General features: G+C 41.8%; 1 protein-coding gene across 1 annotated transcript; it reads right to left on the bottom strand.

The window, feature by feature from the left end:
* Positions 1-902: 902 nt before the first annotated feature.
* Positions 903-27,712, bottom strand: brwd1 (bromodomain and WD repeat domain containing 1). Its single transcript, XM_026193260.2, has 44 exons — positions 27,462-27,712; positions 27,286-27,344; positions 27,133-27,162; positions 26,866-26,925; positions 26,117-26,267; positions 25,830-25,928; positions 23,378-23,538; positions 22,937-23,158; positions 21,619-21,719; positions 19,201-19,271; positions 18,883-18,983; positions 18,697-18,737; positions 18,464-18,565; positions 16,233-16,386; positions 15,988-16,122; positions 15,299-15,427; positions 15,040-15,188; positions 14,791-14,867; positions 14,405-14,617; positions 14,107-14,290; positions 13,239-13,329; positions 12,852-12,974; positions 12,679-12,749; positions 12,270-12,495; positions 12,012-12,128; positions 10,552-10,659; positions 10,247-10,371; positions 9,850-9,932; positions 9,429-9,540; positions 9,104-9,165; positions 8,838-8,993; positions 8,564-8,684; positions 8,308-8,433; positions 8,129-8,195; positions 6,673-6,723; positions 6,355-6,480; positions 6,112-6,264; positions 5,863-6,023; positions 5,593-5,765; positions 4,676-4,780; positions 4,339-4,512; positions 3,930-4,241; positions 3,706-3,846; positions 903-3,610 (listed from the first exon to the last, which is right to left on the bottom strand). Exons 1-44 carry the CDS (start codon positions 27,496-27,498, stop codon positions 2,172-2,174), a joined length of 6,699 nt encoding a protein of 2,232 aa, XP_026049045.1. The 5' UTR covers positions 27,499-27,712; the 3' UTR covers positions 903-2,171.
* Positions 27,713-27,828: the final 116 nt, after the last annotated feature.

Genomic DNA, 27,828 nt, shown 5'->3' on the forward strand with positions numbered 1-27,828 from the left:
GGACAGTCCATTCATTGGGCTGCTAGAATTTTTTCTGTTATTTTTACACATTTATTTCTTACTATTTAAGTCCAAAGAGTCGTGCTGAGAGATTTCTTTCATTTACTGAAGCAGCATTTATGTACTGTTGTACTGTCATACTGTTGAAACTGGACTTTCTTTTATTACGATATCTCAGGGATTAAATGTGTGGTTAAACTTCTCCACGCTGACAGAAAGTGAAGTTTCATTGGTCCACTCTATGTGAGGTCACAGTGGCCATCAGTGTAAAATGAGTTTGACATCCCTGATATATGCACTTTTCACTAGCAGCATGACACAAAAACATAATTGTCTTATGAAAAATGTCAAAGATAACACAGTTTGACAGCCATAAAAATAGTATTTCTACACCAATATTGTGATTCCCCAAGAGCAGTTAGCTGAGAACTTGGCATATCTCAGCATGGTGTGTATTGTGTAAAGACTGAAGTAGAGGATAAGCAGAGAGAAAAGGCTGAGGGAAGCCAAATTACCAAGAACTGGACTGAAAATTAGTGGCAGCAGGATTTTGTGGAGTAATAAATCTAAAATTTAAATTTGGGGAGGAAGTCTGTCAAGGTTTGGGGTTGCATTTCAGCCAGTGGTGCTGGAAATCTTCGGGCTTATGAACGTTGACATGCATGATCATGCTCCCGAACACGCAGCCAACGATGTGAAAGCAAACCTACCATTGGCCTCCCAGAGTCCAGATACCAAATTTACTGATCATCAAAACGAAAGGCAGCCAACATCCAAAGAGCAGCTTTAAATGTTCTTTAAACAGCCTGAACTACTCCTAGAAGTTCATCTGTTTGCACAGGAAGTGCAAAGGGATGGAGCGTCTTAATGAAATCAACGGGTAAGACCCAGTCCAAGACAGATTACACCTTGAAATGATGCCTTTATTAAGAGGAAGAATAAGTCATTCATTGTACTCCATGAACAAATTGCATTAATAGTCTTCCTGTGAAATCTGTTTATTAAAGGTGTAGTACGAAAAAACATTAAGCAAAATGTCATAAAGCGACTGTATTCAGAAACCTCCCCATAAACAAAAACAAAATCATGACTGGCAAAAAAAATGTTTTAAGTCAACTCCGAAAAAAAAAAAGACTTTAATACTGAAAGAAGGTAACACAGAACAACAATAAAAAGTCTTCCCAATATGAGAAATCACATTAATTTGCATTAAGTACTTTTGGTTACTTGTACTTGGCAAAAAAAAAAGAAAAAGAAAAAAGTACCAAATTGTGACATATGGCAAGACAATGCAGTTAATGTGTATAAAAAGAAAAAAGAAAAAAAGGAAATAGCTCAAATTTAAATAAACTCTTTGCCACTGAACGATCACCAAGAAGTTCAGGCAATTTCTTAATCACATATTTACACCTATTCACTAGAATACAACACAAACCTAATAGAAACAAAAAAAGAAGAAATGTAAGGGGAAAAGAAGTTCATTTGGCTCATATCAACTCACAATACAGTCAAGCATTAAGTATATGGATTTACAAAGGAGTGCTGTAGTCAAAAAGTCTAAACTTGGATTAGTTTTTGTCCCAGTAAATGTGCTTGGACATCTGCCAACCTGGAATTGCTTCTTGTCCTTACCTTAGCTCAAAAGAAACAAAATAAACCAAAAAAACAAAAACAAAAAACTGCATGTCTGAGACTACAGTAAACTTAGTTGACCCCTGAGTTTCTAATGCAAAACTAGTGTATGAAATACCTCATTACAGTGTATCTTAGTGCAAGCCAGCAGTATGCTTGATTAAACAGAGGTATATTAGATTAGCACCCAAGCTGACAAGATTCCCCAGAATAGCCTCTGCCAAACCTTTTGCTGGCAAAAATCACCACACGCAGTATGGGAAGTGATGTTTTGCTCTTCATCCTTGTGAAAACCAGCAGTTCAAATGCTTGAGTTTGTATTACATCTATAAACATGTTTTTTGTTGTTTTTTTAAATGTTCCTTTAATCTTTTTTCATAGAAAATATAAATATCCCTGAATGAAAGATTCACAGCATTTTTCTCTCGAGGACTCCAGTGCTACTACCGTAAGGTGGCCAATCAAGTGTCTTAAGCTCTCCAGTTAACGTCCGGCTTCGTCTTCCCTCTAAAGCCTGTAACCTCCAGCAGCTATGTCCTTCATTCGCTGTCGTTGTACTTAACCGTCCGTTTCCCACGGTTTCGGGTGTTCACCCGCGTCTTCCTCCGCGGTTTGCTGTACGACTCGTCGCTGTCCTTCTCTTCCGAGGCGGACCTTTGGCGGCGCTGCCTAAGCTGGCGACTGGCAGTCCTTTCGCCGATCCCCGACCGTGTGCGGCATCTCTTTGGACTGCTGTGGGACCCTGAGCTGGCAAAAGAGTTTTCAGAGGCTGAAGACAACTGCTCGCTTTCTGAGTCCGAGCTGTGTTTGCTGCTGCTGTAGCTTTCTTTTCGTTTGCGTTTGGGCTGCCTCGCGCTTTCCTTTCCCCTTGTCGAACGGCCAAGATGTTCCTCGTCCTCCTCTTCCTTCTCCTCTTCCTCCTCACTAGAATCAGAGTGGGAAGAGGTGTCCTGCTCATTGCCGTTACCACGCTTGGCGTCCTTTTTGGCGCACTTTGAGGGGCCTGACTTGCTGTTTTTGTTGCTCTTGGATACTGGCTCTTTCTCTCTGTCCTCATCCGAGTCATCAGAGTCTGAGGTGTAAATACATTTTCTCTTGGAAGACACACAATTCCTGGTTTCACTCGGGGAAGTCCTGTTAGACACTCTTGTGTTATAACCGTCTTCTCTAGATTCTCTCGCTGTTCTGTTGCCAGTTCTCTGCCTGCCCGGCTTCGCAGAAGCAGAGTCTTCCTCAGAGAATGAGTTGTCACTGATGTATTTCTTTTTCGGCAGGGCTCGGAGGCTCAGCCGCCTTTTCGGCGCATTTTCCGAATTATCCGACTCCTGGTCCGAGGAGCCAGTAGAGCGTTTCCTCCTTGACTTCCTCTTGGGTTTGTACTCTTGCTCCGAGCTCTGCGAAGCCGAGGAGTCGCCGCGAGGCCGTTTGCATATGCTCCTGTTCCTCGTCAGCCTTTTCGTCCTCGTTTCAAAGTCGGACTCATCGCTGGAGCGTTTGCTTTCCGCATCCTGCTCGTCACCTTTTTTCAGCCTTTTCTTGCGTGGGCTGGATCTCTTTGGAGAATCACAGAGTTCATCTGATTCCGCACCATCCAGTTTATGAGCTGAGGCAGAGTTTTGTTTGTCTTGGCTTTTTGACGGAGAAACTTTGCTTTTTTTCTTCGGGTCTTTGTGAACTGCTTCCTCCACATTTCTTCCATTTTGGTGTGGCCGTTTGTCCTCTTCGTCTGAGCTTACGGGAGGTTTGTGTCGTGTGCTGAGGGGGCGGATGTCTTTCGTCTCCTCTTCCTCCTCGCTTGTACTCCTACTTTTTCTCACTGGGGCAGCTGCCGTGCTCCTTGACGGTTTCTGAGACCGAGGTGGCTGCTGTTCCTCCTCCTCCGCTTCTCCAGAGCTCTCTCCGGAAGTTTCCTCCTGCTCAGAGTTGCTCTTAGGCGTGTGATGTTTTGCACTGTGTCCATTCACACGGGACAAAGTACCTGTCAGGAAGGAATAAAACATCGAGCTGTTTAGGGCAACTTCCACGGCAGCATTAGCACAGTCTAAAAATGGGACTGATGAGGACATTTCTCACCATTTTTCTTAATCTTGGCAGCTTGTTTGGAGTTCTTTGTGTTTCCATTCTGCTTACTCTGGGAGAACGATGAGGTATCGCTGTCATTGCCATCCTCCTCATCCTTAAACTCACTTCCTGATTCCTTTGTATTTTGGGAAGCTAAAAGATGAAGGAAGAGAACATAACTGAGTAAAAATCTTTGTCTGAATAATATTCACAGACTTTTAAAGAGTAATTAATACCTGCTGCTGACTCTTCGTCTGATTCTGAGCTGCTCTTGAGCACCGCCGTGCGTTTGCTGACCCGGACAGTGTGGCGAAGGCGGCTACTGCTCCTCCTCGGCTTCTCCTCCTCCTCCTGGTAGTCTTCATCAGACGCTTCAAGGAGCTTCATCTTATTCACAGCTGCCCGAGCAGTCTTTCTTTTTAGCGACCCGCGAACTGTCACTTCCTCCCTGTCGGAGCCTTGAGACGTGGCCCTGTCAGAGTCGCAGCGGGGACGCCTCTCCCTGCGAGACGACCTGCTGCTGTGACCGTTCATCTCCGCTCTGCACTCTGAAAACAAGCCGTTCACAAAGGTCTGTGAGCACACTTGGCGCTGGGTTTTTGTATCTCACGGGGTCGGAGACTGAAGGCAGTGAACTTGTGTTACCTGCACGTTTTCTGTCCCCAGCAGCGCTGTTTCTGGTCCGCCGTGTACTCCTGCTGGGATAGCGACGATCTGAAGTGGACGACGCCTCTCCATCCTCTCCCTCTTCACCCTCACTGTCAAATTCCTCCTCCTCTTCATCATCTTCTTCCTCTTCTTCACTGTCGCTCTCAGCAACTAGCAACAATATATCCAAGGATATTTTATTCAATTACATTTTGTTTATGTAGCATCTAATCACAACAACAGTCGCCCCAAGGGGCACAATTGTAATGTAATTTTCAATAAACAAATAAAATATAAGAGTGAAACATTTATGGATAAATACTTCAGTCCTAACCTTTTTTCCTCTGCTTCGCACGGTTCCTTCTTGTTACTCTTGCTTTATGTCTACGTTGATGATTCTCCTCCTCCGAGTCACTCACCTCGCTCTCACTGTCAGACTCTGAGATTTAAACAAATAAATAAGAATTTAATTAGTTTATTATAGTAGTAGTAGTAACAGTGCATTTAAAATTAAAGAAACGGGCACTAGACTAGGCCCAGTTTTATATTGCATCATTGCACAATACTGGTCTCAAGGTGCATCGATGACCAACACTTAGGGGTGGAAGTGAGTCATGCTAGCATGGCGTGTTGAGGACCATCACAAAGTATAGTTTTATCCTGCAGTGGATGGTGTACAGATCACAAAAACTAAACACTATCAAAGCCCGACCCATCCTGCAGCAACAGCAGCAAAGGCAACGATGCCATCTCTTATGCTACAACAGCCCTCATATCAAAATGTGTGGAAAACAATAGTTTTTCATTAACGTAAATCAAATGTTTCTATGGGGTCTAATTAACGTCCCCGGCAGTTTCAGTAAAAAGGACTAGATGTTACAGTCCCGTATCAGCGACTGTAACATCTAGTGGTCATAAAATTCCCCGCCCCCCCCTTTTATCCCACAAACATCAAAATTCTTTTAAAAAAAAATTATTTTATATTTAATTTACTCCTTTAATTAAGCAAACACCAAGAATATGATGAATAAACACATTTTATCAAAGCCCTAAAATAAGAGATGGGGTTTTATTTTATTTTTAAAATGCCAAGGGATCAAAATGATCCTCTTTGAGGTCTTAAAACCAGAAGAAACTCTTTGGGGAAAAATAGAAAAAAATCCAAAAATGTTAAATCCAAATATCATCATCATGGCTCAAAATCCATTGTGATGGTAACAAATGACCTCTGGGGTGCTCTGATGTCTGTACCTGATGTTGATGAAGCACCTTTAGAGCCAGAGTCGTCCTCTGAGGAGCTGTGACCTGAGCTGCTGCTTCGACTCCTCCTGGCTCTCTCAGGAACAGACACTTTGGCTGAGGTAGTTTTGGTCACTGACACGGACTCCACTTTTTCCTGAGTTTTGACTGCAGCCTTCTTTTGACTGGGGGGAAAAAAAAGGGGGAAAGAAACTCTTCAACTCAGACCGATAACGTGCAAATGAAAAGTGAAACGTCTCAGGCGAGCTGCAGCACTCAGACCTGGTGTCGGGGTGGTCCTGCTGTTGCTGCAGTATCTTCTTGCGAAACCTCTGACTGCGGCGGAGCCTATTGCTGCTTTTGACAGCGGTTTTGTACTCTGATATGATTGTTCTAATTCGCTCCTCAAAGAAGGCAGAGAGCCGTAAGGTCATGCTGTAAATCTGAAAACAGAGCAAAAGAAGATTGAGTGGGCGAGCCAAAATGTAAAATCGCTAATAAGCTCAGAGAATGTGAACATCCCCTCCCTACCTTGGAGCGTTTGTTGGGTGTGTAAGCTTTAGCATTGGCAAATATTAAGCGTGTGTCTTTGCACAGCTCTGTGGGGTTTTCATAGCGATCTTCCTCCAGGGTCCTTTTCACCGTGCCAAAGTCCATGGGTGTGTCAATGATGTCGTGGTAGTCCTGGGCAAGCACAAAACAAAGGGACTTCAACGCACAACTGAAAACAGCATCTGCTCATAGCGTGGCCTGTAGTGTGCCGTGATAACATACTGGATAGTTCTGAGGATCCACAGGTTGCCTGAACGGCTCCGAGTCCTCACACTCCAATATGTAGTTGAGCAGACTCTTGCACTGTTCCTTCCAGGCATCTCTGTCTGGCAGCACTTCTACAGAGCGCTGCAAATATCAGGGAGAAACAACTCAATGACATGAGGCACAACCTAACAAATCCCCCTTTTTGTTAGTTTTTATTAAAATGAATGTAAAGAGTGTTTCATCATCCCCTTGTCAGTTTTTTTTTGTTTTTTGTAATCTTGAAATGTCAAACAGTTTTTACAGGTATGCCGATCACCCATCCAATGCATCTACCTGACGCAGTCTGTGTCCAGCAGATGTTCCTGGCGCTTCGGTGTCTTCTTCCTGTAGTCAGCAATCACATTTGAATTATTTGACTGTGACCTTTAATCAGACAACTGCAATGACAATTACATTTTCACACAACGGGATCACAGATTCACAGCGACGTTCACCACGATCACAGGAATGGAAGCGACTACAGCTCAAATAACCACTAGTGATAAACTTTCAGTTGCGCGACTGAAGAGACTACCAATGAGAGTGAAGGATACTGCTGATTGACATATGACCTGTTAGGTAAATGCATTACAGGATCCCCTAGGCAACCAGATCCTGAAATTTCCACAAGCGAACAGCTGGCAGATGTGCTACAAGCGAGTTGCTTCCAGCATGTTTGTTGTTTTAGATTCCTTTTCATTGGAGAAGCCTTCGAAATTCCCTTTAATGACAACCTCAAACTTCCAGCCAGAGTCACGAGGAACACTGTTTAGGATCAGACATGTTACACAGGGATCACATACTCTGATAGCTGCCAGACACCTTGTACCTCAAGGCGTTTTTCACATCTACAGTTTGTTTACGCTGGTCTGAATCAGCTGATGAGTTCATGAATCACACTTCCTCCTGTGATTTAATTTCTTTTCATACAGTTAAAACTCCAAGTGAATCAAACTGCATCACTACAAACCACAAGAGATGACTGAGTCTGCTTATTGGCCAGATACATCTAGGGTGGGAGTAATAAATGGAAATACAGAGAGAAGGTGCTGCACTCCTATGTGTCAGGCAAAACTGTCCCCTGCACATCTGCTACTCTGCTTTATCTTAGGATGCAAAGCTTATGGGAAGCCATTTATTTCCAGTATACACCAGCTAGTAGGGTCAAACTGAGACTCCATCACAACCTCACAATAAATGACCTGATCTGGAGGTCTGGAACTGCATCAAGATCACCTCCTACAGAGGGTCTCGGTATGTTTTGGTGTGCACAACAGTGTTTATTCATACAGTGTATCTGTATGAATAAACCGCACTAAAACAGAGTGGGCTGGCTGTGGCTCAGGAGGTAGAGCGGGTTCCCTAAATACTCTGGTCTGCATGTCAAAATATCTTTAGCAAAAATACCAAATCCTAGTTTTTTGGAGTGTGCAAATGTTAAAATAGGTTCATAGGTACAGAAAAAAAAGCATTATTGGATAAATGAGACTTGTAGCAAGAAGTGCTTCGAGTGCTCATATTATAAAAACACTAAGTACAGTTTTACTTGAAATTAAACTCAGGGTGCAAGTTCTGGCGTTTTAATTGCAAAGGACAGTCATACCAACTTTTGGTTGAATTTTTAAAAGATTCTTTTGAATTTCTGTTAAAAATTATTTACTTTTAACAAACTTTTTTGCAGCAGTACATGAAAAAAAGAAAAACAAACCCACCAACTACAAAGACTAGTTGTTAAATGGTTCAGACTTACCTCATCGTCATCATCCATTTCTTCCACTTCATTGTAGATCTCCATGATATCTGTGCAGCTTGGATTACTGAGAAAGTGAGAAAATGTGTCAGCAAGAAATACAATTAGAAATTCTGCGCTTACAGTTCGTGCATCATCACAAGGTCTACGAACAAACAAACAAGTCCAGAAACACATACTTGACAAATTTCTGGAGGACGTTGGTGATGATTTTTGCAGAGTGGGCAATCTTGCTCCTTGGCTCATTGAAAGTGCGGGCGTTATGTGCAATATACCTGGCATCCCAAATTAATGCTGAGAGGCGTCTGTGGATTACCAAAGCGGAGCAAATGAAACGCAACATTACACACCACTTCTCACTTCTTTGCATTTCATGAACACGTTTTAAGGACAAATCTGGGCCAAAAGTTGAGGAGAAGATTGGTAGAAACTGACCTGTAGAATCTGTTAATGAGCCGCAGTCTGATGGTGCCCAGATCTGTGGGATAGGCGATCACGGTGCAGTAGCTGGGATACTGGACCAAGTCCACGGGACCAGAGAACGGAGCTGCAATCTCTGTGGCACAAACACGGAAAGAACGAGTGTAAGGATCAGGCAGATGTGAGCAAATGACAACGACGACAACATGTCAGTAAACATGAAGGAGAGAATACGTGGGTGAAATCAAACAAACTGGAAGACAAAGAACATCCATTTATGCATACACACCGACAGTGATGAGCTGATCGATGCTAGCGATGAGTCGTTCACACTCCTCATCCCTACTCCTCTCACCCCACTCGCCTGGCAGAGGCTTGTACATCAGCTCCCTCATCTCCTCTGCGGTCACAGGTATACCACCTCCCTCTGTGTCCGGCTGTGGGGCTGCACAACAAAGACAAACCCTTTCAATACACCCTGACACCTATTAACCAAACTCTGCGAAATGTACTCCATTACTAAACCACAGTAAGCTAGTAAACAGCCTTTAGTACCATCATCCTGAATAGGTTCCACATCCCAAGGACTGAGTTTCTCAGTTTCACCATTATCCCACCTGGTAGAAACACAAGAAGGCTGTTAGCAACCAACCAAACAATGCTGGACAAAGCCCGGCTGAACCACTGAATACTATAGGAAGATTTATATAGATTTATTTATGCCTCATCACCTCTAATGCTGTCTCAATCAACCCCAGTATAGTCCCTTAGAAATTTCACATCACTCACTGCTGTCTGGCAGCATCTACAATATCCAGCTTTTGATAGTTAAAATATCTGAAGAATTTTACTTTGTCCCCACAAAGTGTGCGTTTCTTACTTGACTTTGAAGCACTGGAAGAGACTGTCTGGGTACTGCGGCTGGTAGGGCTCCTGGCAGATGATGGTCCCAAACCACCAGGCATCATCTATCACCGAGCGAAACCTGTCGTCTGTGACAAGGAGAATACGATCAAACTCAGGTGTTTGAGCGAGAGAAAAAAAGAAAGAAGCCTGGCACCCATCTGTGAGGGTGACCGCACGGATGAATCATTGGAAACAGCATGTATGTGAACAACAACACCTTTCCCCCTCTCACATCACCAAAATAGCAATGCAGGGAAAGAAAGAAAAACATCAACCAGCAATATCAAACTGGAATAAATCTTCTCAAACTTCTTAGTCTGTCTATATATCCCTGCAGAACGCATTAAACAGATCAGCAGAGGACATTTCTAACAGGCAGTTTTGGCTTTGCTTACTTGGTTGCCAGTTTCTTCGAAGCGCCTCATCATAACACTGCCTCAGCACCAAGAAATCAATCACATCTGGCATGTCGTGATATCTGCAGGGACACAAGAAAGAGGAAAAACTGTCACTTTGACAAGAAGGTACAAAAATCCCTTCAAGACTTGGTGGTGAAGCTGATGCTGGAAACACTAACAAATACTACAGTAAGAAAAGCCTTTCCAAAAAAGACCAGGATCATCAAAATTATGTGGACAGTATTTTTACATTTCACACATTTTCTTTTCCTTCATGATGTGTCAAATTCAAATACTGACCCAACGAGCGGGTGGTAATGTGATTAAGAAGAGCACGGACACTTGATGTGCTTTATCGTAGAGAGGAATGTCACCAATGGACAGAGCTGCTTACTTGATAGAAAATGACTTGTCTGTGATTTTGCCGGTGCCGTGGTCAATGAGCGTCAGCTTCAGGCAGCAAAGTGTTGGCGGGCAAACTTCATATTTGATTCCAGTGATCTTCACAAACTCTTGGTCCTACAAAAACACACAGCAGGATTCCTACTTAATCTACAGTTACATATTACCACTGAAAATAGTAACTGACACATGCAGACTGGAGAACTTAAGCAGGAATTAGCATTTTATGTATTCCTCCGAACTCATCATCAACTGGGAAATTTTTATGATCTTTATTTTGTTTGTTCCTCGTCTTACCCGGAGCTCCATTCTCTTCCAGGGCTGCTTTTCTAAATTGATGTCGTACAGCTCACTCCGACTTACAGCTTCAACGTAGGCCTCGTGTCCCTGCCGAAAGTAGATCACCTGAAAGACAAATCGTGCAGATGGTTAGAGGGAATGTTTGTACATAGGTGTATAAACCCTGTACAGCCTGAATATGAAATAACTGCTAAATAAAGAAATTAGAAAGAAAACTTAAATTAAATCGATTTGGATAGATGACTTCATTTGTAGCATTTTTGCTACATCCAGCATTTTGTGCAAGTGTTACATGTGTCTCATGCAATCATGTTTTCAGGGGGTGCAACTTTGCCACTTGTTAAGGTGAACCTTACCAACGTTAAAGTTAAAGCAGTGCATGACACTGTCTCTGGAAAGTGCCTGTATGCGTTTGGTGATGCAGAAAATGTATACTTGCTTTATACTTAATTCCAAGTATGGAATAAAGCTGGAAAGTCTCTTTTACACTGCTTTTTACATTAGAAATAAGCAGCAGTACTGAGAGCACAATCTGCAATGAAATAATTAACTAAATCAAAATGCTTATTTAACCGTTCTCGGGCCATAAATGACCAAAATAACAATTTTCTGTAGCATTAATCTTGTCTTATTTGCAACAGTGTTGCATTTTATTGTTATATTTTAGACTAGATTCTAGATTTTAAGCACCATTGTATTATCATCATCTGATGACGTTCCCGATCGGAGCAGAGAGTCATGTGACATGTGCAACATCCTTTATATGAGAGTGTACACAAAAAAAAAGAAAAAAAAGAAGAGAATGATGACGGCCGTATCAGGGTAGGGTTTAAGGTTTTGTGGAGCCAGCTTACACAAAGCCTGGCTGGGTTGAACCTCCCTCAGTCTATCCCTCTGGGTTGACATGAGCATCATTTCTTGATTTTACAACTATGACTACAAGTATAAGGCTGCCAACTAAAACCACAAGAAGTAAATGTACTTGTCCTTTTAATTTAAGGAAAAAAAAACCCCCAAAAGACAAAAAACCTTGAAGGATTTAGCTCTGCCAGACCAAATCGCGATCTTGTACTTTTAGGCTAGAAGACCTATTTATGGTGTTCAGCCAAAACCCAAGACTACACTTAATTTAGCCACTATACATTTCATGCCCCAAACAGTCTTCATTTCCTTCCACACCGTGTGCTTACTATTAAATATTGCTGCAATAAAATGAAGTATACTTACTAAGTACAAGTATTGGTTTGTTGATAAAAAAAAGTTTAAAAATAAACTTGACTGGTTGTTTTGTGGTGATGAAGGCATTTGACCTTATCCAGGGTTAAAGCTTAAACAAATTTATTGCAGAATTGTTCAAATAAACAGCACTAAGCAGAAATGTCGGCTACTGCAATCTCATAAATGAGAGAGTATGATTTTTCTTTTCCAATTAGGCATTAGGCTGATGACCCTCTTACCTCATCACCCATTTGGGGAACAAAAGGAGACTTCCTGGGAATGACATCAGTGATCCACGGCGATGGTCTGAACTCATTGGACACTTCCCTGTTAATGGATGGTCTGGGCTTTGGACGCTGATTGAAGCACCAACATGTAAAACATTAAACAAGTTAATATGAGATATTTTCAAATATTTCACACTCGTCATTCTGTCTAAGCAGTTATTAATCAGATTCACAAAGAGAAAAAGATAAATGAGGATTAAGGAACCTTACCCGAGGAAACTTGTTCTTTGCCTTCTTTGCCTTCTCTTTGCCTTTCTTTTTAGGTCTTTCCTCCTCATCACTTTGCTGCTTTTCCTCCTCTTCCTCGTTCTCTTCCTCCTCCTCTTCAGAGCTGCTGAGTCTGCGCCTTACTCGTTTCCGTGATGACAGTGGAGTTGAGGGCTGCAGATTTATACCAGCGTCTGCCGTCCAGTCAGAGTATTCGCTGGATGTATGGCTGTCCAATCAAAAGCAGGTGTGATTACCACAAAAAGCTACACACTTAATTACACAAATATTGCTACTGTAGATATTTTTTTGATACAGGAAATGTTTGGTTACCAGGGAAAGCCTGTTTCTCTGAAAAGTGACTGATGGGGAAAATAATGCCCGTTGACCCTGATCTATAAAGTATATTCACCTTGAGCTGTCAGTTTTCCACTCTTCCTCATCATTGGAGGAATCCAGGTCACTACCATCCAGCTCATTGTCCTGGAGAGATGAAAAAAAAACAAAAAAACAATTACACACAATTAAGAGGGGGGGGGGGGACGACTTGTAAAGAGCGCTTTCATCAAGAGGAGAGTGCATCACCTCTGAGTGCATCTCCGAAGTTGCCGTCTCCTCTCCCTCTTCACACGATTCGTCGATGTATTCCAATGCATCTCCACGGCTGTGCGCTCGCTTCGCGGTGGAAGGCTCATCGTCTGAATCATCCTGGGGGGACAGATGGGAATGATTCAGCATCGGTGAAAATAAAGCTGTACTAAAATAGATATGAAAAAACCAAACAACAACTTTCATCACTTAGTTAACCGTTTCAAAAGGACACTCAATATATAGCGTGCCTTTTGTTCTTCGATCCTTTAGCACTTTTTTTTTTTTTTTAACTGCAGCATTCCCTTGCAAATTGGTAAAATTTTACTAAATGCTGTGAAAATTTAAAACCATCTTCACTGGGTGGAAAAACAGGAAACCTACTCGACAGCTGCTGTACATAATGCGCCTCTTCTTTACATTGTACTGAACCACCTCCTCGTCTCCTCTGGCTACTCGAACGTCCTCCTGGTCCCTGAAAAATATAATTCACGTCAAAATAAGCACCCAGAAAAATGCTAGAAAACCTCACTGATGACCAAGTTTAGACATGACTTTCTGTTCATGTCATTCCCAGTGCTTCCCACGAGGAACTGGCCCTTCGTTAGCAGACAAACAATCTATATATTTCAGACCAAAGGACTGAGTAAACCTGTTAGGTTTTCTGAATCGACAGACCTGATTAACACAAAAATGTATTTTTTTCATTATTGACCCAAATTAATTACACATTGGAATCTACTGAATAAATCTGCATAGCCAGAACATTATGAACATCTTTATCCAGCATGAAGCAAAACAGATACGATCCACTCAGGATCTCTGAAGGTGCCCTGTGGTGTCTTGTAAGGAGGCCGTGGCACCAAATCTTTTTAAGCCCAGTAAGCTGCAAGCCCCATCATGCTGTCCCCGTTTATACAGTTGATTAGCAAAAAATACTGCTGGGATTGAAAAACCTAAAGGAATTGCCATTTCTGAGATGCTCGTTATCTGCCCTTACCTTTCCCTGGTTTACCTGTTGTCAAACTATACTAATCTTTAACCTGCCCATCTGACTTACAGCCAACATACCTATTACAAGAAGTGACTCTTCACTCTACATCAAAACATCCCACACGTCGTTGTTATTGGACGATCAACAACATTCACTACATCTGCAATAGATTCCAATCTTTTAAAATTGGTTTCCATTTATTTATAAACTATAAAAATCTTTCCCATAAACAATGACACATCTTGGCACATATTGTACCTGTAGCTGCTGTGTGGAAGTTCGGGTACCACCACCCTGCGTCTCCAGGCCTGCAGGTCTCTCTCAGTGGCCATCTGGCTGCGAGGAGCGTTCTGGTGCATCTGTCGTACGCCCTCCACTTGTCCACTGCGGCGAAGACCCACATTAGGGGGTGACTGCACATCTGCTCGGTCGTTCACGGACACTGAAGTGAAAAATACTCGCTGTCAGCAAATACTTTAAGTCTTTTCTGGATATTCTGAGAAATTCTAAGGTCTACTAAAACCAATCCAGTGCAGCAGTGATGGTGTACTGATACCTCTTCGCGGTGTGCTTGGTGCTGGAGCCAACACAGAGCCTTGGGCCTCGGCTGGCCCTTCGGGTACTGCTCCCGTCTCAGGCTGGTTCTGTCTGTCTTGTTGCTCTTGAAGCTGTCGGATGGCCTCATCCAGAAGGCTGCTGCGTCTGACTGCAACCTCCTCGGGTTCTGCCGTCTGCTGGCTGATGACCTGCTCTACCACCTCACCATCACCTGAAGATGTGATACATGTCAAACACCATCAAGTTTGATATGTTTAGCTGTAAATACAGTTCAGATGGTCTTAAATCGAGACAATAAAACAGTGAAAATGGGTCTGTGACATTTAAAAGTATATAATCTTCCATTAAGGTAATGGACTAATTGCAGCAGAATTATGGTCTTACTGGTGGCTACATATCCCAGCTGAGGTACCAGGTGCTCTGCAGCAATGTTCTCCCGCCCTGGGACAAGTCGCTGGTACCTAAAAATCAAGGAAAAATGTCGAATTCAAAGACAGGCCAGGGAAAACCATTTTAACTTTGTCATGCTGCTCTCAGGCAATCAGAACCTCTGATTTAACATTCAAACATCTGAACTTTTGGGCAATAAACGAAGACTGTAATGCTGCATAATGAAAACAAGGTGACGTCTACCGTGGGGGGTGAGGGTTTCCATCCACATCCACTAAAAACGGTGGTGGCATAAGATGGGGAGCCTGCTGTGTCTGTTCGTCCAGCACAAAGCCGTTGGCATCCCGGATCAGCGGTCTGTAGTCTGTGTGGAAGAACACCTGATCTGGAAGCTGCGTGGAGACCAGGAGAAGCAGGAAATAAGTAAATGTCTTCACTTTGCTCACAAAACGTAAAATTTCAACCATTTTCTCGATCTCCAAAATGCAACAGTTCTTCTTGCCTTTTCATAGGGCTTGGAACTGCCGAAGCCAAAGATGAGCAGATGGCCATGGGAGTCCGTGCAGGCGAAACGCTGACCATCGGGAGTGAATTTGCAGTCAAAAACAGCTCCGTGACCCTGGCCTTCAATCTGGATGAAAAACCACAAAATAGAAGAAACTTGTCAGAAAATGAGAATTTTTAACAACAGCACAAATCCTTCCCTCACAGTAACTGGGAAAGACTAATGATGTTGTATTTCCTTCTCTCACTTTGCACAAAAAATACCACAAAAAAAAAAATGTATCCAAATAGAAGAAATCCTGCTTTCAGGGTTAACTTTATGCACACTGCTTTTAATCATAATCATGCTACTGCCCTAATTTAGTGTCCATCAGAATAAAAACATTATAACCACATCTGCCCAGCAGTCATAGATCATTCGTTGTCACATGTGTGAGTCAGTGCTCTCCCGCTGTTATAGGATGTAAAGGAGGAAAGAATCTAGCTCACTTGCCTCTTACTGTGTGCAGAGATGCACCTTGGCCAAAACAACTACACTGTTCCTTCAGTCCCTCACAATTAAGTGTTATAGCGAATGAATCACACTCTGAGCGCATCATGTTATCGCTCCATCCCGCCGGGGTTAACAACTTTCCGCTGTGCACCATCCTATAAAAGCCAACTTCAGGCAGTGCTGTGTCAGCGTACCATGTTGAAGTAATGCTGTGTGTTTGTGCCTCGCAGCAGGTCCCATATGAACACGTTCCCATCGTGGCCAGCAGACAGGATGATCCTGGGGTCAAAAGGGTGAGGTTCGAGGACAAACACCTCTGCCTCGTGGCCCTGAAAAACAAGCACACTCGAGTTGATCTCTGGTTTAAAATGAGAATCTGTGGCAGTTACATCATAGTCAGTATTAATATGAGCTCTGCAGCAGAACGCAGCACAATTACTTTAAGGATATGTAGCAGCTGTCCTGTGTAGGAGTTCCACACTTTGAGGAGATGGTTGTTAACAGCCGTGATGACTGTATTGTCATGGCGATCCCACGCTACCATGGTGACTTTGGGTTTGAAGTAGCTTTCCTCTTCACTCATTGGCTCAACACTGAGAGAGAAAAATAACAAACGAACATCAAATAACAAATTATTCATAATACTAAAAAAGTAATATGGAAACGAATCTATAAAGTCCCTTTGACACATCTCGTGATGACACTGTAATCACAGAAATCCAGATTTTAATTCTAACACAAAGTACCAGATTATTATCACTAAATTCTTGTGAAAGGCAGGCTTTGGCACATGAGAGGTTTGTAGTCATTTCCAAGACAAAAAGGCTGGATGATAAACAGAATGTTTTTTAAAAGATATTTGAAAAACACATGCAGAGATATTTTAAAAAAAAAAAAAGAAAAAAAAAGATGAATATAAATATGCTACTTTCAGCTGCTCCCTTATTCACACGGGGTTGCCACAGCGGGTAGCTCTGCATGTTTGATTTGGCAGACTTTACTCCGGATGCCCTTCCCGGCACAACACCAAAGGGATTTGTGTCTCCTCCCGGAATTAAAGCTGGGGAGCGTTCACTTGTTAAGCAAATGTGTTTGAGATGAATGCAATTACCTGGAAATCATTTGACCGCCCCCCAACCCCCAAATATAACTGAAAATAGCACAAACATCACATTGAGTTTTTAAACTGAAAACAACCGTTATTGACAGAGGCAACAAAAGCCTGGGAAAAAAAGTGTGATGAGTTAATTTTGCAGAATTAAGTAGTGTTATGCCTCACCATTATGTGGGCAAACGGTTTGATTTAAAATTAACACACTGCAGTTTTATGATGAGAAACACTAGAGGATTTATTCAGCTATCGTTAGAAGATTCAGAGAATCCGGAGATCCTGTGTACAGAAGGAACGAGGGAACACTTCTGAGAAATGTCATCAGTGCACACAGGTTTGTTGCTGCATTTGCAAGTGCAAGATAAAAACCAAACACGCAAAGCAGAGCTCTGACCCCAGTGCTCATGACACTAAAGGAGAGTACACGGCACAGAAAACTTGCCTGAATTCTGTCTTTATTTACATTTTACACGGCATCGGAACACCTTGGTAAACAGGAGCTGTACATTTTAAATATATGCTCATGTTTTCATATACATATAAATTCTGCATGAGCTACAGAATAGAGACTGAATTTTGGAAGCAGACCTAGTTTAGCACGGAACAATCTGTCCAGAGGAATGCTCTGCTGGCAAACCGAGAACACCATGTATACCTAGAGGTATGAGTCTCATTCAGGTAAGTCCTTGCTTATTTTAATAAAACAATGCCAACCCACATTCTGCATTTACTGGTAATTCAATGCATGCGGCTTTCTTTCTTCTAGTGACTGCTGAAATTAAAAGTTCATTTTAACGCTTTAAAATAAATCCATAAATAGGCGCCTGAAAGTGTTGAAAAGTGGCTTCTTTTAGGCAGACTTTGATTTTACGCAGCTAATTTTTTGCCAGTGCAAGAACTGTGCTTTAAATTATATACATACCGGTATGTACAGCGAAACACAGCCTGAATGTTTGAAAGCCTCCCCAGTTTGACACTGAACATGCGTTAACTGGCAGATAAAAACAAACATAAGATCTGTCCTCCATTTCCACTGGTTACTCTCCAGGAATAACTAGCCTATAGTAAGGAAGTGAAGCTATACACAACCTAAGACAACACAAAGCCTAATCCTGGGGACACAATACAACTGAACCAGACAAACTTATTCATAAAACAACCCTGTAATTACAAAAAAATACATCAATCAGTATTACCCCTCAGCAAACAAGTTCTTTCAGTGGTATGTATAATTATATACATAAAGAAAACCTTTGTTGGCGACTTGCTTTCCAAACAGATGACCGAGCCAATACAAGCCGACAACTGAACAAATAAGTATTTGAGCAAACGGTTTCCTCAGCTGCCGTCAGCACCTGGTTTACTTGGACATGCTCCGACAGCTCCTCCGAGCAGCTTAGGCAGCAAACGCTTCCTTTTCGTTCAGCACACCGGGCACTTTTTATTCCAAATGAGAATCTAGCTCATTCTGTGCTATTACAGAACCAAAATCAAGAAGGCATCTTCACCAAGATAAGACCCACTTTCGTCCACGCTGGTTCACAAGAGCAAAGACTCACCCTGGAATAGTGGCAGACATGTTCAGCAGGATGCACCTCCACTGCTGCCGCTGGTGGAGCTTCCAGATCCGTGCTGTTCCATCTCGACTTCCACTCACAAACCTGGCACGGGACAGCGACAAACACCAGGCACCATCACTTTACACACCATCCCACTCAGTTAAACGTGTACTCTGAATACTGCAATACTTGATATAATTTTTAAATAATAATAGAATGAGCTTTTATCATACCTTTCACCTGAGTGGCAAAATTGGATGCTATCAACTTTGTCCTAGAAACCAGAGACATGTAAAAGGATCATCAGGATCAAAAGGAGAAGAACAACAAATTCTTACATCAAATTTGCATTTGCAGCTCAAAGTTCTGCCAATAAAACCTTTGTAAGGATAAAGTTTTGCTCTTCAGATGATGCTTACCGTGTGCTCATGGAGCTCTGATATCTTTTCTGGGCTCCCACTTCCCAAGTAATATATTCGGATGACATCATCAGTACTTCCTGTTGCTAAAAACATCCCACCTGGAAAAAAGTTGGTAACGTGAAATGGCGTGTTGCACTTAATTTATTTTATTTAACCTTTATTTATACAGGTAGTCCCATGGAGACTCGATGTCTCATTCACAAGAGACCTGTTCCAGACAACCATTAAAATTACAACAATAAAATAACTAAATAATTCTTTAGTTAGACACATGAAGTAGCACAGAGGTCATTCAACATATAAATGTCTGGTTACCTGGACTGAATGAGGAGCACACGGTCTGAACACCTGGCCTTGGCCGCTCTGTAAATTTGTGCGGTCGATCGCTGGAAGTAGAGAAGAAAACATCACTGATTTCATCCAAAATAGAACACGTGACTGAATTTGGAGCAGACGCTAAAGAAATTATGTTTTCGTTTTTATATTTCATGTCTACCTTTTGCCCTGTCCTTCAACATAAACTGACAGTCAAACTTACATCTAAACCAACCAGCATCTCAACATTTTGGATGACAGACGAGATTACAGCCGGGTCGGATGTCACGCTGCCATTGTTTTGGTCAGATAAGAGACAACAACATACTTGCATATCAGTTAAACAGGCGTTCAAGGTTTAGAATACAACTAAACTTAGCACAAAAACAGAAGGAGATCTGTGTGTGGTGGGTAATATCTTTGTTGTAACAATGCCTCTCATAAATCTTACACCACTGGAAAGCCTGCTTATTCCCCCTTTAATGTTGCATTTGTGGGTTGAGCATCAAGGCCAAACAGCTTATTCTGCTGTTGACTATTGTTTGGTGTTGTTTACTGTATTACATGATTGAAGTCTGAAGAAACAAGATATTGGAAATTTAACTATTTATTTATTTAACAAACAGGGACCCCTGTAGCATGTGGAAGGTGACAGGTACAACAACCTGGCACCACTTTCTCGTACTAATCACCAACTTGGTCACACACTGCTGTGGGATCTCATTCTTCAACCAGCAATTGTTGCACATCAACCAGTGTGGTTGTGTTGGTCACTCTGGTATGAACAGCACACCCAAAATGATACCAAAAATCTTCAGTGGGATTGAGGTCAGGACTAAGGGCAGGCATTTCCATCCTCTCTACTCAAAAATTCTGTTAGTCTGCAATAAATCCCAATGTGTGGGGCGAGCACCACCTTGGAGGATAGTTTGGTCCTAAAAAGCGCAGATGTGGGATTGCCGCTGCATGCAGAAACTTATCTTATCTGCACCGAGATTGCCTCCAATGATGACAAGCCCCGGTGAGGGAGATGCCGCCCCACATCATCACACTGCCTTCACCAAAAGCTGTTAACCTATCGTTGCTGCAATCAGCAATTGCATTCTCCACATCCTCTCCACACTTTGACCCCACAAACGATCCACCTGCCGCAGGCAGAATCTCAATTCATCGCTGAACACACCATTCCTCCACATGTTCTCTGACATCACCCATTATATGTAAATTGCCCTTCAACTTGGAGATGGTACTAGGTACTCCAAATAATGCTGCATCTTGGTTTGTGGAACACCAGCTTGAAGTTTCCAGATTAGTGAAATGTAGCATGTCTGGAGCAGACACCAACCGACTGCTGTAGCAGGGTCCCTGCTCACAGGTGCTGCCAATCATGTGTCTGATTGGCAGCACCTGTGTTACCAGAAGTTCAAAACAAGAATAAGCTGTTTAGCATTGGCAGAAAACATCTGACAAGTTATTCATGAGCGCAACCCACCTACTCAACTCTGCTGTTCAACCCAAAAATGTGGCACCACTTAAAAGGAAATAATCAACGTTCCCAGTGGTATAAGATTTATTGCCAAGAAGCATTGTTAAAAAGAAATAATCAAAGAAACAAATTTTCTTATTTATATGCTTTCTATCTGAGCTTCTTTAAGACAAGGCAGACGCCAGTATAAAGGATGATGTAATGGCAATACACCAGCAGCCAACACTGGGAGTTAAAAACCTTTTAAGCCCAATGTGACTTGTTTTCCAGTTACGCCTTAGGCCCTACTGCTAATTTCCATTAGAATAATAATTTCTAATGGATGACTATTCCCACTCCTATGTACAAGGCGTTGCACAGCTTAGCATTGTTTGTGCCTCGGTGGAAGCGACACACACACAGAAACTAAACTGTTTTGTACTTTAATACATTTATAATAGTTTTATTTTTTTCTTCTTTAGCAGTCTTAGTTTACTGCTCCAGCTGAACTGTGTTCAACAGCATTTCATCAATGGATTACGCATCTGATTTGGGATGAATGCTTTGACAGAATATTTGCCACCAACATTTTGAGGTTAATTGGTGATTCTAAATTACCCATTCGCACTCAGATTAACACCCGTCTCTTAGTCCTGAGACAGGCTGGCGACCATCCAGGGTGTGCCCTGCCTCTCGTCTTGTGGCAGTTGTGATATGCTCTATCAAGTGTTCAATAAGCATGTGGTTTGACAACCATTAATATAGTTTCCGTGTTTTTGCAAAGAGCAGCCGCAGAGGCAGAGACCACCCTCACTACTGTCTGACGCACACCCAGTCATTTTGTTCTAGAAACAGGCCTGAAATATTACAGAAACCTCTCGGTTCAGAGCGGAGCTATGAGGGTTACTCCTGGGAGGCTTTCAAGGGGTACCGAGTTAACATACAGCACTCACCTAAAGTTTATGCTGTTGGCATCCCACTGCCAGAAGCAGACAGTAGCATCAGTTCCAGTGGACAGCATGTAACGTTTGGAGCCCTTGGCAAACGGTGAAAACTGAAACCACAAGAAAAACCACCCATCAGACCCCACTCCAGCCAGTGAGTCAGTCTATGTAGACCGAAACCTGCATTTCACAGAGAAAGGTGAATATTAACCTTTTCTCCCCCTGTACTGGCCAAGACAAAATCTTGATCTTGAGCCAACGGTTAAGAAGGACGAGGTTAAATTTTATTTTCTGGTGTGCACCAACAATGATTTTCAGACTGACTGGACCAGAAATGCTCTTACTGGCTTCAGGACATCTTTAAGTGAAAGGAAAAACAGGCGACAGAGCACGGAAAATGACTCTAAACAGTAAATACGTTCCCAGTATCACGCAGTACTGTTTCTACACATAGCTATGGGGTGAAGAGGAGCTGAAGTAAAGAGAAGACCAAATGAACCATTATCTTTCACATAAAACCAGAACTTGTACAGTTTCATTTCAGTCAATCAGGGAGTTTCTGTGCCATTAAAAACAGTTGCATGGCAGGTAAACTTAACTCACTGAAATAAAAAATGCTTTTATAGAGAAAGAAGGTGGCAAGAGAACTGTAGAAAAGTAAAGATCATGACCGGTGTTTTACTCAGAACATTTTCTTCATGAATCGGCCAGCACTAATATGTACAACTGTGTGATTTTAGAGTGCCACTACACAACATTCACACATGAGAAAAATCTAAAGAAATTAATGAAATCAGTTTATCATTTACTTTGAAAAAGCATGCACATGCTCATATTTAACTTCAATGAACATTTAAAGCCAGCAGTGCATTTTTGCAACACTGAAGATACAGCCATCTTGTTTGAATAAACTTTACTGAACTGTTGATGGACGAAACTAAAATGGATTTTGTGCTTATGTTAAATTCTGGCCATGGAGAAAGGACTGTTTAAATTATTAAGTACTGTGAGAGAAAAACAAAGGATAAAAGAATGGGCTAAACCTACTAGCAACGAATGTTGATGCACAAAATCTGGTGCACTGCCAGAGCGATCCAGGTGCAACTTACGCTCTGCAGTTTCTGTTCCAGGACGTGACTACACAGCCATAAATCGGTCTATTTCTGACAACAATCGTTTAGGTCACAGAGTGTAACAAGAGAATCTCACACCAAACCAAAAGATACAGTCACACCGTGATTCCCTGAGGATTTTGTCTTCAAATAAAGCACTGGATGAACCCACGTTTAAAACAAACAGCATAATATAAAGACTGAAGCTCCTTTACCTGAAGGGAGGTAATGGATCCACTGTGTCCCTGCAGCACAGCTACGGGGGCACAGGTACGAAGGCACCACACACGGATGGTTTTGTCACAGCTTCCTGCAGCAATTAGCGTATTCTCATAGTTAACTGCCAAGTCTGTGATCTCTGCAGAGTGTCCTCGCAGCGTTGAATGAAGCCTTCCATCAAACGAAGACCAAATCTTCACCAAGCAGTCATCTGAGCCCTTAAAAACAAAAACAAGAGCATATGCTTTAGTATACCTGTATGAGAAGAAGAATCTGGGGTACACAGTTAAGGTGGGCACAAGCAACTTAACACTCTAATATTAACAATGCATGTACAGTGGGTGCAATCTGAGTGCTCTTTCATGCAGAAAAACGCTGATTATTATTCTTACAAAGTAGGTGTTTAATTCTGAGAAGAGTGACAAGCTCCAACTTACTGTAAAGATCCTGAGACCAGTGCGATCAAATGCAATACAGTACACTGCAGACAGATGCCCCAGGATCCGCCTATGTAGACGCATGTGCTCATAGTTGCTGACAGGACAGATGGAGCTGAAGCGTTGCGCTCCGGTCAGCTCTCTCCCTCGATGCACCTTCACTGTTGGCAGCATGCAATCAGAAAAATAGTAGTAAACAGAGTTGTAAATAAACTACAAATACAGTAAGGCAGAAGCAGAGGGTGATGAACACAAAGGAAAATATAAGCCTTTAGATACATCACCAAATAAAAGTCAGGTTTCAGTTTGTCTCACCAGCTTTCACCTTTCCTTTTTTACATTTTTTATTTCAGTTTCATAGGCTTTATTTACACAAACACAGCTTGAAATTAAACTCCATTTCCCAATTCAAAACTGATTCGTAAACAAGAACAAAATCACTTCCTTTCTTAAATCTGCTCCATCTGGTTTTTATATGTTGCTAGGGGAAACAAACTATGAGAAACAAGAAGTTCTCCATAAGGGTTTTTTTTTTCTCCTTCTTTTTCGCTTTAAGGTCTTAGAGCTTTAAAAATTTAAGGACAGATTTTAGATGACAATTTATACAAATGTAACTTGGTAAAGAGTTACTTCACTAGTATTTTTGATGTGTGTGTTGTTTGTCCTGAGGAAGGAATGGGATTTACAAGGTTGTTTATGACAGCATAAAAGAAATAGATGGCCCAGCTCCAGGATCAAACAGGAATAATCAGAAATGCACCGAATTGCATGAGTAAAATGATAATTCCACTTAAACGTTTAAAAATGGCGACTTGTGATTAACAGCTCGTTACATCATGGCAAACAATGTGGTGGGGTGTAAGCCTGTCAAGCAAAAGAAAATTAAATGCTGTATTTAGGGCTGCAGCAATCAATTATTTTTAGTAATTAAGTAATCATCAATTAATCGAGTAATCAGATAAGAAATACTTTAGTCTTATTAATGGGCAATAATAAGGTCTTTCAAAATAAACTGCTCATTGTAATTTCTAAAAATGAAACCAATTATTTAAAGTTTAACTACACACAACATCCGTCATAAAACAAAAATCTACACCCTGTGATTGTTTTTACGTCCCATATTAAAATGTAATTTTTTAAAGAAAACATTCTTTAATTGAAAAATATAAATACTCTCAAGTACTCTCTTTCAGAGTTTTATCTCCTGGATGAGGTAGATTTGTTGTGTTTTCATGTTTATGAGTTTTTGTGCATGTGTGTGTTTCTGCGTGTGAAGTCAAGCGAAGAGTGGGTTTGTGCCTGTAAGCCTTTAAAGAAGAATGTGGTGGCTGCAACGAAGACAAGCGAGCATGTCAGCATTCTGAAGTTTGCACTGTGCTTTGATGGAAAGTTTCTGAGCTGCTCAAAACAGATGTTATGATGGTGTAGATGCATATGGTGTTACTCTATAATTATAATAATAATAATAATAATAATAATAATAATAATAAATATTATTATTCAGTGTCCAGAGTTTTAGTGGCCCACGTACATTTTTATTGGCTTGTGAAAAAGCTTGCATTTTTTTAATTTTTAAATTGTAAAGCAATTTATGAACACAATATTTTATATTATTTCACCTTCAATCTGAAAAATGTTACAAAAGCCTTGAAATTAATGTGATCTAGTAAACCTCATGCCCCACTTTAGACTCACCCCTGTTTGCTGCAGGTATCGCTTCAATATAAAATAGGGCAGCTAGCGTCAGCCTTCAACAAGCTGTATAATTTAAATCTAAACACACTATCAGACTAAGTTATCAGCTCATCTGCATGTTTTAATACAATTTCTGGAGGATTATTACAGATTTTTCGCTGTGTAAAACAGTGGCGAATGGAGCAGCTACAGTTTGCTTTTCTTCGAGTCGGGGTTTGTTGTTTAGATGCTTTTAGGAAAGTGTCCTGCTCACTTTTTCCAAGTAACGGAATTAATGTTGATCACAGGAACAGCGCTGCTGTTTTGGATGCTAGAAACACGTTTTCTTTCACTCTACCTGAGCTCAGCGTCTCGGTAACGACTCCACATTAAACTATGTCAGCATCATCATTACTGCTGCTGTTTTCTTACCAGTTTTTTGTTTAAAACTGGGGACTGTGTGGGCTTAATGTTTTCAGACTCTGTATTCATTCACTGCTCCTAAACATATTTCTATTTCATGTCTATTTGTCATCACAAATGCCGGTGGAACTCTTGCATTTCCATGGTGACAATGGTGCACTACAGAGCCAATGTATTAAACAAAGCATTGAAACAAACAATTTGTGTCAAGAACTTTTTATTATCAAATTACTCGAAGAATTGTTGCAGCCCGAGCTGTATTAAACTTACACTGAGCCAGTTATTAATGTGTGCATATCATTGATCCATTTCACTTCACACCAATGAGAAGTATACAGAGGAAGGTCAGGCCTACCTAGCTGTGGAGGTTTCTTGCAGTTCAAAGGCCTCTCTGGTGGTCTGCCCCGGTGAAGGGCTGCATATGATGAAGCTTTAAACCTCTCGCTGTCACAGTCTGAAAATCAACACCAAAAGTTCACAGAACGATTCTGCTGATTGCGAGTAGTAGTACTATTTGACACAGACACTGTCAGTTATGGTGTACATACAGACCAGTATACCATCCAAACCTTTATAATAATGGGATCTAAATATGTTTCTGAGTAACGTCCACCACACACAAAGTTCTTGAAGACTGCTCACCTTTTGCAGTCCTAAGCATGGACTGCTTTCCAGATCCCAGGAGAGAATGAACACCTGGGACACATGATGGCACCTCTTTATCAAGAAGTGGTCCAATCTGCTTACATATCTGTAGCAAGTGGTTTGGTGCAATATGTCTGTTGGCTGCAACCTATCAGTGCAAGCAAACAAACAAATAACATAAAATAAATCATTGTATGGACATGACAGTGAAAACAGACCACTTATAAAACCATTTAAAAATGAATAGCCAGTAATTCTGATAACCAGTAAATAAAGTAAATGTATGTTAAACAGATGGACAAACAGGGAGAAAGATAGGTTTCTGAACTCCTATTCTCACAGGCGTGGCTTATTTTTATCGACCAATCACAGCGCATCTCGAAAGCGAACTAACGCAGAGACAGCGCATCTCGGCTTCTGATTGGCCAGTGAAGCCGTCTCGACCAAGAGAGAAGCCAAACTACCCACCCTATCTGCGGTACAACAGTCGGGCTAAATAATATCAAACTCAGTGTTTAAATGCCGTTTTTTCTGCACCACACAACACTTCACAGTAAGAAATGTAGCCACTGAGAGCGAGTTTTGACCTTGTGCAAAGCCACAAGTCGACGATTTCCAACAGTAACCCAGCAGGAAAAAAGAACAAAGACCGTAAACAAGAACGGAGCGTGGCCGCACGGTCCCCCGTCACAAGACAATAACAACCGCCGATAGTGCATAACAACATACACGAAGTTAAAGCTTACCACATCTTCATATGTTCTCGGGTGCTCATTTCCAAGCCAGTCCAATCTCCCGGGTAAGAGCTGTCGAAAAGAGAGTTTGGTAAAGCGAAGTCAGAACAGAAAACGCCAGCAGCTCCACATCAAGCTAGTAAAAAAACCGGGTGATGTCAAAGGAGTAACGGGGTATTAAAAGTCGACTGAGTGAAACAAGTTTATGCCCGGACTCAGTCAACACCAACGGGTAGCAGCTAGTTAGCTGTTAAAGGCAAAGACAGCTGGGATACATACCTGATATTCCTCCAGCTCGTTCGCAAGGACCTGCAGAGGATTAAAAAACACACGATTCAGATGAGAATGTCTCCATCAACTCAACTCATTATCAAGTGGCTAGCCAACTATTTTGAAATACAACAGTGTGAGAGTCAAAGCACGCCAGCTCACCTCAGCCGCTCTCCGACATGGACCCGTTGTGAGAAAACGCGATATCAAGTAATAGAGCTCTGAAATGAACGGGGAGAACATTTAACAGCCGGAAAAGCAAATGGGATATCAATTATAACACGAGCGACACCGTTGTAATATTAAGCTTTTCAACTGGCTTTACTTCAACGGCTTACCCGACTCAAGGAGCGAAATGTTCCGATTTTTGGCCATTGAAACGGCCGTGATTTGGAGAGTTGAAACAAATTTTCCGCTAACTTTATGGCTACAGAGAATATGATATATTTATTTAATTTCAGTTACACAGCTCTGGCCCCCTCCACGGTTGCTCCCGCTTTCTATTCAGCCTGTTTGCAGTCGCCATTGGAAGGATGAGGCCTCAGCGATACGGCTTACTTCCGCCAAAGCGGAGTAACACAGGAAAAAGGGGGTGGGGAGGAGCACTCGCTCAACAAAAGACAAAAGTATACGTTCGCGTGTTGGTTAGGTACACGGCAGGTTCGGAGTGCAACGTCAGGTATTGATACGACTCCCCGACCACGT

The sequence above is a fragment of the Astatotilapia calliptera genome, chromosome 14, assembly GCF_964374335.1.
Source record: "Astatotilapia calliptera chromosome 14, fAstCal68.1, whole genome shotgun sequence".
In the NCBI taxonomy this organism is placed as follows: domain Eukaryota; kingdom Metazoa; phylum Chordata; class Actinopteri; order Cichliformes; family Cichlidae; genus Astatotilapia; species Astatotilapia calliptera.